General features: G+C 41.5%; 1 protein-coding gene across 2 annotated transcripts in view; it reads left to right on the top strand.

The window, feature by feature from the left end:
* CCC1 (cation-chloride co-transporter 1) overlaps positions 1-18,092 on the top strand; it is a 43,859-nt gene extending 25,767 nt beyond the window's left edge. Inside the window, exons 8-13 of one of the 2 annotated variants that reach the window (XM_087683823.1) lie at positions 12,705-12,944; positions 13,087-13,198; positions 13,287-13,481; positions 15,959-16,359; positions 16,452-16,613; positions 16,707-18,092. In XM_087683823.1, coding sequence (XP_087539949.1) covers positions 12,705-12,944; positions 13,087-13,198; positions 13,287-13,481; positions 15,959-16,359; positions 16,452-16,613; positions 16,707-17,779 — 2,183 coding nt within the window. In that variant the 3' untranslated portion in view covers positions 17,780-18,092. The remainder of the gene's footprint in view (positions 1-12,704; positions 12,945-13,086; positions 13,199-13,286; positions 13,482-15,958; positions 16,360-16,451; positions 16,614-16,706) is intronic. The other variant, XM_087683824.1, reaches the window with a different exon arrangement.
* The last annotated feature ends 1,359 nt before the right edge of the window (positions 18,093-19,451 follow it).

Raw genomic sequence — 19,451 nt, 5'->3', positions numbered from 1 at the left:
GTGGAGTAGGTTCCCCCTTTGAGATGGGAGGTGAAGGGGCCCCCACTGAAGTCGAAGAAGAAATAGATGCCCCCTTTGAGGGCAAAGAAATAACATCCCCCTCCGAACCCCCCTCTAAAGTGGACATGGAATCCAAAAACTTCATGGATCACGGACTTCGAAATGTCTGATGACAAAGAAAGTGCTACCGATCGTGTCAAAGAAGGTATCTGGGGTGTCGAAGAGCTCCTAGAGGTAGCCTCTCGAACATGAGTAGTCGAGGGTGGAGAAGGGTGGGGTTCAGAATGAGCAAGAGATGGACAATAGTCGATGTGTCTCAGTGGAGCAGACTGGGTAGCCGAAGAAGAGGAAGGAGTCCAGCAGCCACTATCTCTCAAAGGAGCAGACTGACGAGGAGACGGTATTAAACAATCACTGTCTCTCGATGGAGCGGATTGCAGAACCGCGGGCCGTGGTAGCCACTTGTAACATGTCTTAGAAGATGAAGCCGAATTCTTGAGGAAAAAACAGTCCGACACTCAAAGGGCACAAGATCCGTTTCACCTCCCAGCCTTGCCTAGTTAATTGCTGGCCACTCCCATCGTGATCCGATTGCCAGCCGTCAAATCTTGGTGAGTCCTACTATTCTTGGACTCTCTTTAATTCTAGGCTCTCCTAAACCCCGTTCGGGCGCCCAAGGCCCCGGACGGTCATGCCTCGTGCATGTTTCTCTTAATTTACCTTATAAATATAACATATCCTTCCCCTTAAGAATTGGTTTCGTCCTCGAAAACGATACTTGGAAGGTCTAATTGTAAATTGGGAAACCTTTTCTTTAAGGTACTTACTCGCTCCCATGTTGAGCTTTCTTCTGAACAATCTTTCCACTTAACCAAACATTCTTGATAAATAGTATTCCTTGTTCGTCTATTACGAACGTTTAATATTCTTTCTGGTTCATGTGGATTAGATTGGTCATTTAATAGCTCCTCAATATTATCATTTAAAATTAAATTATCCAAATCACCCAGCTTCTTCCTTAACTTACTTATATGAAAAACTGGATGTATTTTACTACAAGCAAGTAGTTGGAGCTTGTAAGCCAGTTCTCCCACCTTTTTAAGTATTGTGAAAGGACCACAATACCTGGGTGAAAGCTTTGGACATTGTCCCTTTTTCATAGTTTTAGTTTGTTCAGGCACCTTAAGATAGACCAATTCTCCTTCTTTAAAGGAGATGTCTCTTCGGTGAGGATCTGCATATGCTCTAGCTCGATTTTGAGCTTTTTTTAATATTTTCTTGAGCCAATTTTAACATACTATTCATATCCTCCAAAAAATCCTTAGCTGCCTGAACCTTTTCCTTACGCAGTCCTACTGCATGAGGAGCTCTGGGCTGAAACCCATACATTAACATAAATGGACTATATCCAGTGGAAGAGTGCTTGGCACTATTATATGCAAACTCTGCTATCGGTAGATACTCTTCCCAATTAGTTTGCCTTTTACTTACATATGCCCTAAGCATATCTTTAAGGATTTGGTTAACCCTTTCAGTTTGCCCATCAGTTTGCGGGTGATCCGTCGTACTCATGCTAAGTTTAGTATCCAACTTTCTAAATACCGCACGCCAAAATTGACTATCAAATTTTCTATCCCGATCAGAAACTATATTTGCCGGAAGGCCATGCAATCGGTATATGTTCTCTACGAACAATCTAGCCAATTCTGGTGTTTTAACATCAGTTGAAGTTGGAATGAACCTAGCCATTTTGGTTAACCTATCCACAATCACCCACACAGAGTCGTGCCCCCTCTGTGTTCTGGGTAAAGCAACAATAAAATCCATGGAGATACTCTCCCATTTTCCCGAAGGAATCTCTAGTGGATGGAGAAGTCCTCCCATTTTTAATCTTTTAGCTTTATTAACCTGGCATTTATTACATTTGACCACATAGTCAAGGACGTCCTTATTCATTCCAGGCCAATAGAACTGCCTTTTAATAAGACTATAAGTTTTATTAACTCCTGGATGTCCCGCGCTAGGGGTATCATGACACTCAAAGAGTATCTAGCGCCTTATTTCTGTATCTTTCGGGACACATACCCTACCCTTGTAGAGTAAATAACCATTATCAATGGTAAAATTCTTCCACTTGAATCTGGTTTGAGCAACCCCTAATGCTCCATTTCCTTGTTGAACATCCTCAGATATTCCTTTCTCAATAGAAGCACTTTCATTTGGATCCCCATTTTTATTGCTTCCCATATGTTGGAATATGCCGGATCAACCTGGCATTTCCCTTTTAAAGATTCAAGCAAGCTGGAAGTGAACCGAGTAAAACTCAATTCATTTATGATGGGCATTCTGCTGAGTGTATCAGCTACTATATTATACTTTCCTTTTCTATATCTTATCTCATAGTCGAACTCTTGGAGGAGTTCGGCCCATCTGGCTTTACGCGCGTGTAAATCTGGTTGATCATTCAGCCATTTAATGCTTTCATGATCAGACAAGATCAAAAGTTTGGCACCCTATAGATAGTGCCTCCATTTCTTCATTGCCTGTACTATTGCATACAACTCCCTCTCATAAACAGAATAATTCTGTTTTGCACGGTCTAATTTCTTGCTTTCAAAAGCAACTGGTCGACCTTCTTGTAATAAGACCGCGTCTATCGCCTTATCACTGGCATCGGCTTCAACCACAAATGGTTTATTGGGATCCACAATTAATAGTACTGGAGCTGTAGCAATAGCTACCTTAAGTTTTTGAAAACTTTCATTTTGGTCTGTTCCCCAATTAAAGCTCTTTCCTTTCCCTTTAAGTTGGTCTGTCATTGGAACAACTATTTTGGCATAATCTCGAATGAATCTACGATAAAATCTAGATAAACCTAGGAAGATCTGCAGCTCTTCCAGGTTCCTTGGAGATGGCCATTCAATAATTGCCCTAACTTTTTCTGGATCCATCTTGATTTCCTCTTTCGAGATAATGTGCCCCAAATATTTGACCTCTTGTGCGAAGAATTCACATTTAGTTTTCTTCACATAAAGGGAATGTGTTCTTAACAGTTGGAATACCAATTGTAAGTGTTCCAAATGTTCTTCTCTTGATTTACTAAAGATCAAGATATCATCCAAGAAGACTACTACAAAATGTCCTAGATAGGGCGGTAACACATTATTCATCAGCTTCATAAAGGTAGCTGGTGCATTAGTAAGGCCAAAAGGCATCACTAAAAAATCATAATGCCCGTATCTATTACGAAATGTTGTCTTAGGAACATCCTGTGCCTTAATTCTTACTTGGTGATAGCCTGATCTTAAATCTATCTTTGTGAAGAATTTTGCCTCTTGTAATTGATCAAAAAGGTCTTCCATTTTGGGCATAGAAAATTTATTCTTCACCGTTATTTTATTAAGTGCCCTATAGTCAATACAAAGTCGCATAGAACCATCTTTTTTCTTTACTAATAAAATTGGCGAAGCCCAAGGTGAATTACTGGGTTGAATAAACCCTTTATCAAGGTAATCCTTAATTTGTCTTTCAACTTCTTGATGCTGCGTTTCACTTAATTTATAAGGTGGTTTAGAAATAGGGTGAGTATCCTTATTTGTGTCAATTGGGTGATTTATATCATCCCTATCTGGTGGAAGGGCGCTTGGTAAATTAGAAGGAAACACATCTTTAAATTCATCTAACAAACTACTTAATTCATTATTTACATTCAACTCACAAACATAAGAAAATTGTTGTTTAATATTACAGAAAGTAAAAGTGTTTTGTACAGGAAGAGACCATAACATATATACCTCACAAGCTTCCTTCTTTATCAGCTTCTGAACCTCAGTGGAACACAATAAAGGATTATCAAATACTTCATGTTCACCTTGAATGACAAAAGTCTTACCATCCCTTTCAAATTCCAGTGTATTATGATAGTAACTACGTTTTAAGGATGGTTTCAGTCCCCATAGCCACTCCCTCCCTAGAGCAATATCAGCTCTTTCCATGTTTATGATTTGGAAATCAAGTTTATCTTTATATCCTTGAATCTCAATTTCCAAATTGGATACCATTGTATCCCATATTTTATTATCTTGACCTTGCATCATACGAACAACATATTGATGCCCACTCTTTTGTTGGGGAAGCTTCAATTTTTTGATGAGTGCATAATTTATAAAATTATGGGTAGCAGAGTCATCAATCATGACTCTAACCCTCTTTCTAGCTATCAATCCATGCACTCTAACTAAATTATGTGGACCAAAGGTAGGCTGCCACATAGAAGTTGACATACAACACTTGTGTTGTACATCCATGTGTAAGACCTCTAAAGATTTATACCCTTCATGCCCCTTTAATTCTAAGGTCTGCACTACATGGATTTGTTTTTCTTTTCCCTTGCCCTTGTCCTTATCCTTTCCTTTGTCTTCCCCCTTTTTCCTTTGAGGGCAATTTCAAGCAGCATGGTTAGGGAATAGGCAATTGAAACACAACTTTTCTTTTTTGGCCTTATCAAAGTCGTCTGGACTTAACTTTGGCCTTACATATTGTTTCTTTTCAAAAGGTTGTTTTTTACCCTTAAAAAATGGCATTTTCCTTTTAAATTTGCCCACAAATTTAGAGGTTTTCAATTCCTTAGACTTAGGCTCCATATCAGTGAGACTAGTGAGTGTACCTGGACGCATACTATCTTCATTGATTAATGCAAATTTAATTGCCTCTTCTAGCGTCTTAGATGAACTCCTTTTTACTTCCTTTTTACAGGCTTTATCTAGTCTCCTAATGAATCCTCTTGTCTTTTGAAATTCATCTATTCCTTCCAATTTGAGGATTATCTCACGATATTCCTCCAAATATGTCAGCAGGGGTCTTCCCTTTTGTCTGACATAATCCCAATCTTCCCAATTTCTTTCCATTTCATTTTCAGGGAGGAATTCTTTCCAAAAGACGGATTTAAATTGAGCCCAAGTTTCAGGTATTTTATTTGCCTCCTTTAAAGTTTGCCACCATTTATATGCTTTGGGCCCCAAAGTTAAACTAGCCTCCAGTGCTTGGAGATGTGGTGGAGTATTTTTAAGTTTATGTAAATCTTCCCATTTTTGGAGGAAATTAAAGATTGTATCTTTATTTCTATCTTTTTCCTCCCCGTGAAACTGAGGGGGTTTCATATATTTTAGAATTGGATTATCCCTCAACTTGTGGTGGGTTTCCTTAGGATCTCGCATAGTCACATCTAAATCTTTCGATGAAGATGGAATATCCGAGGTTTCTACCTTATTTTTATCCCTTTCTAACAATAAAGTTAATTGAGATTTTATTTCAGTGAGTGTTTGAGTTAAAAATTCCATTTGAACCCCCTGAGCCTGCACACGAGCAGTAAGATCATCAAATTGTTCTCGTGTAGCAAAGAATTCTTCCCACTGTTCTTCTTGCATCTCCGTTTCATGGGGATCTACCATAGGGTGGTCCCCAAAACTAGAACTTTCCATTGCTCCCTCTTTCTTTTTTTCTGCCATTAATACACTGGAATTGGAAAGCAAAGATAAAAAATTTGCATACAAGGTAAAGTACTTCCCTGATTATAATGGCAGGCAACTGTTGCTGGTTTTGTAAATAAACCCGAAGAGTAAGGAATAAATTTTGCCTTCCCGGACTAAAGCAGTAAACCAGTCATGCTGGAAATGAAGTTCTGTGGTAGAAACGGAAGAATCACGGGAACGACTGGTATATCTTCTATGTAAAAAAGCGGGTCTGATTGACTTCAGTCAGCTGGTAGCGATCTGACTCCTGGCTTTAGTCGGGTGGACACGATCCTGCTGTAAAACTACTCCTCAAAGACAGTCGTATGACGTGTAACACCTGAAGCACCATCTGACATTTTTCCGTTACGTCTTACAGCAGTCGCCTCACGCTTTTCGTCACGGCTGCTTCGTGTCACACTTTCGTGACGTGTCACGATCACAGCTTACAACTTCGTGTGGTGACCTTCAATGACTTCTGATGGAAGATGGGCGGTGACCTTAAACGACTGACAGATGACGTGTCGCGGCAGTCGAATCGTCTGGCCTTTGCGCTCGTAACCGCTAGAAAAAGCATCATGACTGACTAACAAGATGAAGACCCGACAGTTCCAACAAAACGCGATGGCGGCTTTGATACCAATGTAACATGCCTCAGAAGATGAAGCCGAATTCTTGAGGAAAAACAGTCCGACACTCAAAGGGCACGAGATCCGTTTCACCTCTCAGCCTTGCCTAGTTAATTGCTGGCCACTCCCATCGTGATCCGATTGCCAGCCGGCCGTCAATTCTTGGTGAGTCCTACTATTCTTGGACTCTCTTTAATTCTAGGCTCCCCTAAACCCCGTTTGGGCGCCCAAGGCCCCGGACGATCATGCCTCGTGCATGTTTCCCTTAATTTACCTTATAAATATAACACCACTGTACCCGAAAATAGGTGGGAGAAGACTGCCGCTGGCATTGCGATGATCTCTAGGAGGTGTAGTGCCGATTGATCCTCCATGTGCTTGAAAGGACTTAGTGTGCATTGGATGTGTCTTATTGCCTTGAGCATAGTACTTTGATAGTCGATGTAGAACGATCTCTGTGGCCCAGAAAGGAGAGGTGGCACAAGGAGTGCCTGGTGGAAGACGCATATACTTTGGGGCGGTGGGGAGCAAAGGTCAAAGTCGGCAAGCATCGGTGGTGTGTTCGGTGATGCCACAGTAGGAGCACCCAGTAGTTTGTTGGTAAAGAAGCCATGGGTACCATTGTGCCTTGCTAAAGAAGGAAGAGGTGGACGAGGTTAGCCATGAACCATGAACTGCAATGTCCACCTCAAGGGGTGTGAGGGCAATGTGAAGCACGAACCGCAATGTCCACCTCAAGGGGTGGGAGGGTAGTAGAAGGGCTGGAAGTGAGCTGCCAGTGGGAGGAGGATGCAACCAGCAGTAAGAGGTTGCAACTTGTAGAAAAACGTAGGTGAGAAGAGAGAAAGACTAAAAACACAGGCAGCAGGAGAGAAATACTAAAAACGCAGGCAACAGGACTGTGATGACGTAGCAGGCTGTACGGGTCTGCACAGGAACAGGAGTCACCTCGCTGGAATCAGCTCCAAATTGCGTGAAGAGGGCTTGAAATTAGGCGCCAACTGATGAAGGCAACAATGGACAGCTTCAACTAAGATGTCCTCCGTGAACGGGGTGTGGGCAGCAAGTTGAAACACTTGAAATCTGCAAAAACGAGATTGTTTTCTGAATGGAGAGTGATCACAACAGTCACTCTGCTGTAAACAGCTGCAAACTGCAGGTGGAAGGCTGGAAACAAGCGCTAGACTATAGATGACAGCAAGGGATAGCGGAGACTGCGATGTCCTCCGCGAAAGGGGAGTGGGCAGCAAGCTAAAAACACTTGAAACTTGCAAAAACGAGATTTGGATGCAGCAGAAGAAGAAAAAAAGTGGATGCCAAACCCGCCACCGGTCTTTGCCTTCACTGGAGTGGAGGATCTTCGTTGCTAGGTGAGCAGATCCAGCTCTGATACAATGTCAAAAGATGACGTACCAACAAGACAGTAGGGTTGGCGGAGAGGAACACGGAGTGAACTCGGCAAACATGGAGAAGAGAAGAGAAGAGAGAAGAAACTCTAATGAATGGAATGATGAAGTTTTGAATCATGGAGTGAATGTGATACAAGGGAACAAGGGTGCCGTAGCACAAGGAAGATGATGAAGACAGCCACGAACCACGAATAGCAATGTCCTCCTGAAGGGGTGTGAGGGTAGTGGAGAGACTGGAGAGAAGAGGTGACGAACTAAATGAATCAGCCGTAAGGAATGAATGAGAGAGTGGCCTATAAATAGACATAGTCAGTCTAGGATGACGCCCGTTTTTGGGGCTGCAAACCCTAAACGCAGAAACACACAAAACGCAAACTGCAGGTGAAGGGTTTCTCAACATGGAGCTGTTATATCTTGGTTATGTCATCTTGATTGATGGCATTCCGATTGATGCCAAAAAGGTTCGAGTAGTGTTTGATTGGTCTATTTTGAGGACTAGAAGGCAAGTCAAATCTTTTTTAGGTTGGATTGGGTTTTTTTTGAAGTTTATAAAGAACTATTCTCATATTGTTGAGTTCTTGATATGTTTGCTTAGCACATTAGTTTTGTTTGGACTAGTGAGCTCGATTAATGTTTTAAAACATTGAAATAGTTGGTTACTACTGCACCAATGTTGTAGATTACCGATTCAAATAAACCTTTTGGGTTTCACGTGGATGTGAGTCAGTATGTTTTAGGTGTCGTTCTTTATCAGGATGCTTGGCTTATCGCATTTTCAAGCTCATTGATGCCCAAACACGTTATACTTGTGAGAGAGTGCAATGGAAAGAGGAAAATGAACATAGAGAGAAGAAACAAAGAGAGAACACAAGAGAGAAGGAACAATGTGATTGCAATGGCTGAAGGTACAAGGCTGGAATAGTCAGTCCCAAGATGCAGTTCCATGCATTAGTGTGGGCACTAGATGATAGTAGGGGAATGCGAGAATGAGGAAGGTTGGTTGATTATAAAGGATCAATGATGGATAATGAGAGTGGGAGGGCAGGGTGTTTATATATAGGCGATAAAGTGACAAAACTCTAAATAGGGTCAAAATCCTAAAAACGGCCAAAAGTATCCTCTATTTAAAGTGTCTAAAATAGATAAAATGACAGACAAAGATAATATTAGAGCTTCTAATGTCCTTGTCGGTAAGGCTCACAGGTAGGGGATGACTACAAAAGTTACACATGACTACTAACATCTCCTCTTAGATCTTGGATGTGGCAAAATGTCTAAGGAGATGTGGATTCGAGGGTGATGGGAAGAGTGCCAACGTCAAGGAAGTTTGTCAATGATGAAAGCCAGCCAAGGAGCAAGATCCCCTCTCCATATAAAAAGCCGATCAAATGGAAGGCCATGAGAGGGCAAAGGAAATGGAGAGGCCTTTAACAGATGGTGACTCAATGACGAAGAAAAGAGGTGGTCGTAAAAAGAACTGAAGGCCAAAACACAAAGCATCAGGAAATCCATAGTTGCATTACTGATATCGTCCTTCTTTGAAAGGGATGGGAGGTACGAGGGAGTAACTTGAGGAGATGGTGGGGGCTGGGATGGAACTTGTGGGATAAATGGTGCATAGTTGGAAATGGGTGCAGCTATAGAAAGCTGCCTCGGAGGGCCTTGCACAATGGAGGGGGAATGGAGCATAGATAGCCGCCTGTCCTACCAACTTATCACTAAAGTGGCTCTTGTAGAAGAATCCTCAACAAAGACAACTGGCTCGGTGAATACAACATAGGTCCCAAGTGTAGGAAGGCTAGAAACTAACAGGAGAGGGAAATCTAAGTTAGAACATATAGGGCCTTAGAAACGGAGCTTGATAGACGTTTAGACAATAGAGGCAAGGTGCCAACACCACTAATAGGCACCAAAGAGATGTCACTAGGATTGACGATATCCTCTAACGGACAAAGATCTTGCAATAAATCACCTTGGGGAGTCATATGACGTGATGCACCATTATCAGTGAGCCAAGGCTGCTCAGAAGATGAGACATTTGTAAAAGGCTCCTCCACTTGATAAATGTGTAGAAACATGGACTTGGTGGTAATAGTAGGTGACAAAGTAGAGGTAGATGAGGGCTCCGCGATCCATCCTTTGCTCTCGGATGAAGGTGAGGGTATATCTTCTAGCACTTCTCCTCGGGGTGCGAGGTCTTCCCACAATGAGGACACATGGGATATTCTCTATGCTTCCCCACAAAATCTGTATGAGAGTCGGAAGATGACTCCAACTTCTACTTGGCTTGTCTTGTACTTGGAGATAAAAGCTGCATAAGTACGGCTATGGACACGGGTCTTGTAAGAATATGTCGGTGACGGAAGATGTGAGAGAAAGGTCATAGCTAGGTCCTTTGAAGAAATGTCTGTACCAAGGGACGAAAGCTCATCTCGTAGCTCCTCCATCTTATGGATGTGATCCCTCATCGTAGGGGAATTTGTGATAAAAAGTTGTTGTAGCTTCAATTGAAGAGATAATAGAAGTCCAAATGTCTGGATCTAGAAGAGAGATGCCAATTGAAGTCGTCAAAAAGATAAAAGAGTCTCATAAAGTTGCCAAATTCACGGTCACACCGTCATGAGGATCCATGGTAGGTCAGATTATAGGGATAGTAACAAAATCCTAAAGGTCACAGTCGTTTAAAAGACACTCCATGCGGCACGACCAAAAAGGATAGTTCGTCCCGTCTAGCTTGTCAGACCTTGATAGAGAGGGTAGGATTGGCACTTGCTCAGGAGATGCCGTCGATGCCAATTGGGGACTAGAAGCCTCGGAAGAATATAACGGGAAAGAGAGATAGGATGGTGGTCGGTGGTTTGAATCGGCCTAAACCACACGATCTCCTAAAGCACACGTCCGCCATAGATGTCCTTCAATAAAGTACCTGCAAGAAAACAAAGAAGATGCTGCCATTAAGATGTTCTCCACCTGTATGGGGTCCGTTGATTTGCCGGTCAACAAAAGATGTATCCACAATAGTGTAGATGGGGAGTATTTATTTGAGGTGAGAGAGATGACTTGATGCAGAGAGGGATAGATCTGCAAAACACAGATATGGCTGCAATAAATGCAGTGAAACAGGTTAGAAAACCTGTCGCCCCCAGCTAAGATAGGGGCTACCTGGCAAAGAAAGTGTCTGTCCAGTAGAAAATACAGCAAAACAAAGCCTGTCTGCCTGAAAAACAGGCCGTCCAGCATAGAAAGGTGATGCCCAGCCTGGAAAAAGGCCACCCAGGTGCAGTAAATGCTGTCTCTCAGGACTGTGTGAAGCCTCCTGGTGCTGAGAACTGCCTTGCAGTAAAAACGCAAAGCTGCCCACTCTGAAATGCAAAGCTGCCCTATTGAACCCAAATGGGAGAGACCAGAAAATAGGCTGTCCAGCTCTGGATAATGGCCGCCCAGCCTGTATGAAAGCCACCCAGCCTGTTAGAAGGCGCCCGTGTGCAGTACGAATACTGCCGAGGTGGAATGATGCTTGTCCACACAAGACGTAGACCAAAGAAAGATGCCTGTACTGAAACACAAGCAATAAATGGGTCTGTCTTGCAAATGACAGCAGCCGCCAAGTAATGGTAACACCGCCCAACAAGGGGAGAAGGGCCCAACAAGGGGAGAAGGCCTTAGTTGAAACACAGGGTGTAGACGGTGGAAACAATATGTGGCTGATAAAGTTAGTGAGTAACCAAGGCCAAAATTCGATGTTTGCCAGGGTGTCAAGCACTCTGTACATCATGACACTCGTATAAAAATTTCTTGTGGATATCTTGATCATCGGGCACACACACTTTGCCTTGTTTAAAAAGTATCCATTATGAATGCAATACTTTTCCACGATCTTTCTCTCTGTGTAGCTAGCTTTTGGGTGTACAGACCACTAAAGCTTCCCAAGATCCTTCTTGAACTAGTTGCGAGATCTTACCAAAGTAAAGATCATTTTAGCAATACCCTTTGACAAAAAGATAGAAATCAGTCAAGATTTCAAAGAAGGATAAGACATTAACTTCATGAATTCAACTAAGAGCATCGGCAACCATATTGTTTGCGCTCTTTCTATAGTGAATTTCGAAGTCAAACTCTTGTATAATCTCCACCCATCTCGCCTTACGGTCACGAGGATTTGGCTGATCACAAAGGGATCTTAATGAATGGTAGTCCTTCCAGATAATAAACGTGAAAGTGGTAATGCAATTGAGTGGCCTTTTTATATAATATTTCGAGCTGGTTGACATATTGAAAATTCTTCTCTCTCTAGATGAATAATTACCTTTTGGGGCTCTTTTTAAGAGCTGGAAAAATGCCAGAAAAATAGGATAATTTAAGTGGCAAATTTAGGTAGCTTAACACTACCTATTGTGAGTGTACAATGTGGCTTACTTTTTGGATTGACTCTTCTGTGATCATACTCATTATAGAGTTGCTTTACATTGTCTATGTCACTCTTATTTATGCTCAACATTATTTAGTGGGAGATAAAGCCTTGCATTTGTTTGGCCATTGGGTAGGTAATAATAAGATGTGTGGTAATCTCATCACATGTGGTGCATTAAACTCGTTTGCCATGGGAGATCTTGTGGTGACACAACATATCTCCTATGGGGAGATCACCTATTAGAACCCTCCAGACAAAAGGCTTTACCTAAACTTGTTTTCCCATGAGAGAACTTGTGGCGACACAACATCTCTCCTGTGGGGAGACCACCTATCAAAACCCTCCAGACAAAAGACTTTACCTTGATAGGAATCTTCAATTTCCGCTATTTAAGCAGTTTGCCTCACCATTTAGCTTTACTTTTTCTGCATGACAAAACTTTGTTTGCTTTTTTCTCTCCCCAACCCCTCTTGTGTCAACCACACATTTAGCATTACACTGATAGCATCTTTGGCACTGCATGACATTGTTTGACAAGTTTGGGTGCAAAAAGTTCAACCAATATTGCAGGGTGTGATTGCTGAGCCTCTCTGCATAGTTACATTTCATAAACAACTAGTATGTAAAGGTTGCAGAAGTGTTTACAGTTATTATTTATTTCTTTTTGTCCAGACTATGTAGTCTGAAAGTAAATTTTGACAGTATTTAATTGTTGTCTTGACACACATTGGTTGCTTTTGTGCAGCTACTGTAACTGAAGTGTTAGCTCCATCTGCATCAGGAACTAGTGCTGAAGCAGTGAATAGTCCCAACCTGCATGATCTGCAGGTTTATGGTGTCCTTGTGACAGTGATTTTATGTCTGATTGTATTTGGTGGTGTAAAGATCATCAACAAGGTTGCACCAGCATTTCTTATCCCCGTCCTACTTTCAGTAGTCCTTATATTCATTGGCATATTTGCAGCTCGTCATCATGACGGCTCAGGTGAAATGCTGTTTTTGAATCCTTAGCCAGAATTTGACTTTATCCCCCCTTCAAGATTGTGGTAATCTGTGTTTGAATATTAAGTTGGATGTTGGTAATCTATGTTTTTATGTAAGTTGAATGTGTGTATTGATGATATCAGGTGTAACGGGTTTGAGGTTCAGCACTTTGAGAGATAATTGGGGAGCAGAATATCAAAGAACAAACAGAGCAGGAATACCAGCTCCAGATGGATTTGTCTACTGGGGATTCGAGTGAGTGAGCTAGGAGAGAGACTATTTAAGTATATCAGTGTTACTGCAGTTTATGCATGTCCATGTAACTTCAATGCTTTTGTTTCAGTGCATTATTGGGACTGTTCTTCCCTGCTGTTACCGGTATCATGGCAGGCTCTAATCGATCCGCATCTTTGCGTGATACACAACGATCAATACCCAAAGGCACATTATCTGCAATTGGTGCAACAACATCATTATACCTGGTGTCTGTTTTTATGTTTGCAGCAGTTGCCTCCAGGGAGGAGCTCCTGACAAACAGGTTGTGATTTGTGAGACATCCTTGTTTGGCCTTAAAAGCATTTATTAGTGTGTGCAAAGTTGCATTAAACCTTTTAAGTCACATACGAGCTGCACATGGTTTTCCTTCTGAGTTCTGCCTTCATTTTTGTGTTTGTTACTTCATACAAGTGTGTGATTCCAATGCATCTCTAATATAGATGCATAGTACTGTGAGCTATTTGGGCATGGCTAGGTACAGTCACTGCCTGTTTGTGTTTGCATGCCTATTATATGCATTTAAATGCAATCTTCATGCACTTTAATGAAGCCTATTCCTTACACATGCGAAAAAAACTGGTCAAGTGACACTGCACACCAAGTACTGCCATCATGGGGATTCTGAACTATTGGTACTCAACAATCTAAGGTATGTTCTAATCACAACGCTGGACAAGAAGCTCCTAGTGCTTACAACACAGACATCACTGCGACCAAAATGGTTGCACACAAATGAACAGTCTGCCTCTCAAAACTGTGCTATTGATATTAAGCTACAATGAGACAGATCAGATGTATATTATATAGCTCTGAGAAGGCATGTATGCAGCATGTGGTGCCCTGGCTGCTATGACTATCAGTCATTGCCCCCTCTGCTTTATTACATGAGCAGGCATTCAGAAGATGCAAGAATAAAAAGAAATAAGGAGCAAGGAACAAGTTTGATCTTGGTTTTTTTCCTCAACAGCTTTACTGCAAGAGCATGTGCAGCACGCATGCCGCATCTATATATGGCATGCCTGGTTGACAGTCCAACACAGACAAGCAGACCAACATTATTGTTGACAGGGGCTCACAAGCAAGAGATGATGGTAAAAGGCACACATGTTTGCTAACAAAACTTACCTCTTTAGATGATGGTACAAGGCACACATGTTTGCTAACAAAACTTATCTCTGTTTTATTTGGCACTTCAAACTAGTCGGTATCTCCGGTTTCTTCCTATGCAATTTTGGATTTCCTCTAGTTTGTTTAGTTTCTATCTACCATCGTTAGCCATTGTAACTTGTTCCTAGTATGTCCCTTGTGTTTTGCAACCCCCCCTTTAATCACGATTGACTTGATTGAGGAGTGCAACGTCTTTCTTAACTTTGTTCACCTGTGTTTTCAGCTACTAGTCTTTGATTTGCTCTTTTGATTCCAACTTTTACCTTTCTGTTTCCTTGGTCTCAATTCACATATTGTGATGAGGAGCCACAATGCCTCCAACCTCTTTATCCAAGGATGCTAGGTGATGAAATGAGTGTATAGGAGTGAGAGTGTGTAGCGGAAAGGGAATTGAACAAAGAGTGAATAGAGAAGGAGATGAAAGATGCAGTAGAACGAAGGAAGAAAACTGATAGAAGATTGAATGATACAAGGCTACAACAGTGAGCTCCAATATGCAGCTTGGAGCATTAGTGTGGGTGCTAGATGGAGACAAGAGGATAAGATAGAAAGATGAGGAAGGCTGGTAGAGAATGAACTGACTGTGGACTTTGGAGGAGGGTGGGCACATATAAATAGAATGCAATGCTAAAACTGGGTAGTATAAATAGAATGGAAAACTGACATTAAATGTAGGTTGGACCAGCAAATAAAGTGATAAATGACAACAAAAATGCACTAAAAGAATACTACTTGTGCTCGATAAAATCTACCTTGCCCTGGCAATAAATGCCACTGCAAAAAAAGGGGGAAACAGGCTGCCTTGATTGAAATGCAGGTGTGGACCTCCACCTAAAATGTTTGGGACAAATGGAATGATGGACAAATACATTGTCATAGCTCCATATGTCCTCGACTTACTCAGATTGAGGCTTGCAGGTAGGGGTGACCATATATGGCACATTTGGCTGCTAACATGGAGTGCTTATAAATAGGTGGTAGTGGAAGAGACTCGAGAGAGTCAGGTCAACCAGTGTCCAGGTGCCCAAAAATAAGTTGGTTAACCATAAATGCATCCACCTAGTGGAATAATGAACCACACAAGTGCCCACAAAAGCTTAATGAAATGCATACTAATATGCGCATTGAAAGAGTGGAATAATGAACCACACAAGTGCCCACGAAAGCTTAATGAAATGCATACTAATATGTGCATTGAAAGAGTATTCAAACCCATGATATGCATAAAATTAAAATCCTCTCTCAGATCATGGGAATCTACAATGATGACCCGATAAGATCCCAAAAGTGTCAAACATGTCGCACAACAATGACAACAACTAAAATCATGGATACCTAAGGCTTGGGCGATCAAGCCAATGCTAAAGTGCCTCGAAGAAGACACTAATTCAGCTAAAGTTCTAACACAAATGTATATTCGTTGGTCACAGAAATTATACATGACAGTCCTTTTCTATGCTTTCTAAAATAATTCTAGAGTGAATGCTATTATGTATCAGGTGTAAGTTGTTTAACAAAAAGGAAATTATGCTTCATAGAGTACTGACAGTTGTCCCCTCATTGTTTTTTCAGGTTGCTCACAGCCTCAGTTGCTTGGCCCGTGCCTGCAGTAGTTCAGATTGGCATAATTTTATCGACTTTGGGGGCTGCTCTCCAGAGTTTGACAGGCGCTCCTCGGCTTTTAGCAGCCATTGCGAATGATGACATTCTCCCAGTTTTAAAGTATTTCAAGGCTCCTGACAGTGTTGAGCCACACCTTGCAACCCTTTTCACAATGCTTATCTGTGCTGGTTGTGTTGTGATTGGCAACCTAGATCTTATTACGCCTGTTATCACAATGTTCTTCCTTATGTGTTACGGAGGGGTCAACTTATCATGCTTTCTGCTCGACTTGCTTGATGCTCCAAGTTGGCGCCCTCGTTGGAAGTTTCATCATTGGAGCCTATCACTTGTTGGTGCTCTACTTTGCATGGGTAAGGTTACTGTTCAGTTCGTATAGAGTGACTCTGTTAAAATTGTAACTGGGAATAATACTTCGTTTGCTAATAACCTTTGGGTTTAACAGTTATCATGTTCTTGATCTCATGGTCATTCACGGTTGTTTCACTGGCTCTGGCAAGCCTTCTTTACTATTACGTGAGTGTGAAAGGGAAAGGAGGTGATTGGGGTGATGGCTTCAAGAGTGCGTATTTTCAACTGGCCTTGCGCAGTCTTCGTTCTCTTGGAGGTCTGGTCTTTGCCCTTGCTTAATGTAAAGTTACTACACAGCAAAACTCGGCATTTACAATTTCAGGTTTTCCTGTATAATTGTTGTATGCAGCAAACCAAGTCCATCCAAAGAATTGGTATCCAATACCTCTGGTATTCTGTAGGCCATGGGGTAGTCTACCTCAAGATGTGCCGTGCCATCCTAAGCTTGCAGATTTTGCCAACTGTATGAAGAAGAAAGGCCGTGGCATGTCAATATTTTTGTCAATTTTGGATGGTGACTACAGAGAGAAAGCGGAGGAGGCACGGCATGCTTGCAAACTCCTCAGTACTTACATTGACTACAAGAACTGTGAAGGTGTGGGTGAAATAATTGTGGCAAATAACATGCGGGAAGGCTTTCGGGGAGTTATTCAAACAATGGGCTTGGGAAACTTAAAGCCTAACATTGTCGTGATGAGATATCCGGAGATCTGGCGGGAAGAGAATGCTAATGAAATTCCAGAGAATTTTGTCAGTATAATTGATGATTGCATTACTGCTAATAAGGCAGTGGTGATTGTGAAGGGGCTTGATGAGTGGCCAGGAGAATTCCAAAAGCAGTATGGCACAATAGACTTGTATTGGATTGTGCGGGATGGTGGCCTCATGCTGCTACTTTCACAATTACTCCGTTCTAAAGAAAGCTTTGAGAGCTGCAAGATCCAAGTATTTTGCATTGCAGAGGAAGACGCATCAGCAGAGGAACTCAAAGCAGACGTTAGGAAGTTTCTTTATGATCTTCGTATGCAAGCAGAAGTGATTGTTGTCACAATGAAGTCCTGGGAGGCACATCAAGAGGATCAGGAAGCCAAGATGGGGAGAGAAGATGCTATGGAAGCTTTCTCTAAAGCCAGAAAGCGAATAGCAGTGGAAACTGCTGAGTTGAAATCGAATACAAGGGGGCTTGAACTGGTATTCAATGACCAGCAGGTAAACAAGTTCCTTTATACCACCTTAAAACTGAACTCTATAATTCTGCGATATTCTAGGATGGCAGCTGTTGTGTTTGTTAGTCTTCCTCCCCCCCCTCCCAATCACCCTGCTTGCTTCTATATGGAATATATGGATCTGCTTGTTGAGAGCATTCCGAGACTGCTTATGGTACGTGGATACAGAAGAGATGTGGTTACCATTTTCACATGAGGCAACCTGTACATGTTTCTTTCTTAAAAATTTAGTTCATAGGAATCTGCGTAGGAAAGGCAAAATATGGATGCAATGATAGGCATCTGTACATTCGGAGAGTTGTCTCACAGGTTTTACTGTTTCACCCGTTCTCACATTCTTTTGGCGGCCCTGTTATGGGAAGCCTGTAGTCTAAAGTCAGATTCAATGATTCTTGTGTAGGATTGCAATTTTTATTTCTAAATTGCAACATTTCTCCACGATTCACTACCAAATCTCTGAAATACAAATATTTCTTGCATTTGTGGACTATGGCAATTTTAGAGGTATACATTGAACTTTAGGTTTGCCATATCAAACGTCTATGCTTTGCAAAAAGGCTTTCATACCTGCACCCCCTACCTTGTCGCAAAAAAAATCATATATGGTACTTGGAAATTGATGTAACGCTTGGATGTTTGGTAAGGAAATTACGCGTTCTCTGTACTGGTAAACACTGATATTTGATAGACTGTGGTGCTGTTGGGATATCCATTCCTTGCAAAATTGGAGTAGGCTGGTACAGTTAAAACTTATCACTGTGAACATCCTACCAGTGGGCCTACTAGTGTAGCTGGACTGGTCTTTCCAAAAGCAAATCTTATGGCCAAATTGACACCATAGATATCAGATATGTAGAATTAGTTATACAGGTTTGGTTCAGTTCTCTGGATTATTTGTTGTAACACATTCCTCAGTAGCACAAATTCATGCGGCGATTCAAAATTATAACATGAACTGACTTTATTTGATGGACTGGAAATCATTAACACAACGAAGAGGTTGCATGTCTGATTTTATAAATTTGATTGAGAATGATTTTGAAAAAAACTTTGGGTTGGTGTACAAATTTCTTGCTTAGACCACAAGAGTTACAAATGAGAATAATTAGAACATACAAATGATGCTCATGCCCCCTTCAAGCTATTTGATTTTTGTAAAACTACTAAACAATGAATCCACATTCCATACACCTTGAATGCATCTTGCAGTCACGTGTGGACTCCTTGGTGTATACCTTGGTTTATCCAAGGTAGACTCATTATAAGTCTCAATCAATATTGTGTAGCCACATGACTAGCTGCTTGTGTACCTTGAACCACATGCTCACACTTGTGCCACCCAACATTGACAATGTTGGAGTTTGCAATAATTGAAGGATATTCTCTTGCATGAGGTGAACACACTCACGGAAGAGCTGCCAACTACTTATACCATTTTAAGAGATGCAAATCACACATCTATGTATTTGTAAACATAATAATCTTTATGAGCAATTTGATACAATCCAAGAGATTGTTCTAGACAACATATGTTGGGTGAACCATATTGCAACATCTTTGATCTTGTCATTTGCACATAGTTGGTCTCTCATTGTACATCGATGTACATACAAAGAAGAAATACATTCACTTGAAGTTTCTCTCACCCATATTGTTTGGGTGAAGCTTCTTGGGGGTAGTCTTAGTAATATCCTCCCTTTGCTTGTATGTGATGTGCGTTTTTATCTTGTAGCTTCCATTCTTTGGAATATTGGTCTTGTGGGAGTCTTCTCTACTGCTAGTGGAGTTGCCCAACTTTGTGGCGTTGATAGTAGTAGAAGTGCATAGGTTGAATTTGCCACCTTATGCTTCACTTGCCCCTTGAAGGT

Source organism: Lygodium microphyllum, chromosome 8 (genome assembly GCF_053477565.2).
Source record: "Lygodium microphyllum isolate KBCC chromosome 8, Lygodium_microphyllum_v1.1.10, whole genome shotgun sequence".
NCBI lineage: Eukaryota > Viridiplantae > Streptophyta > Polypodiopsida > Schizaeales > Lygodiaceae > Lygodium > Lygodium microphyllum.
This window is presented reverse-complemented; position numbering and strand designations above follow the sequence as displayed.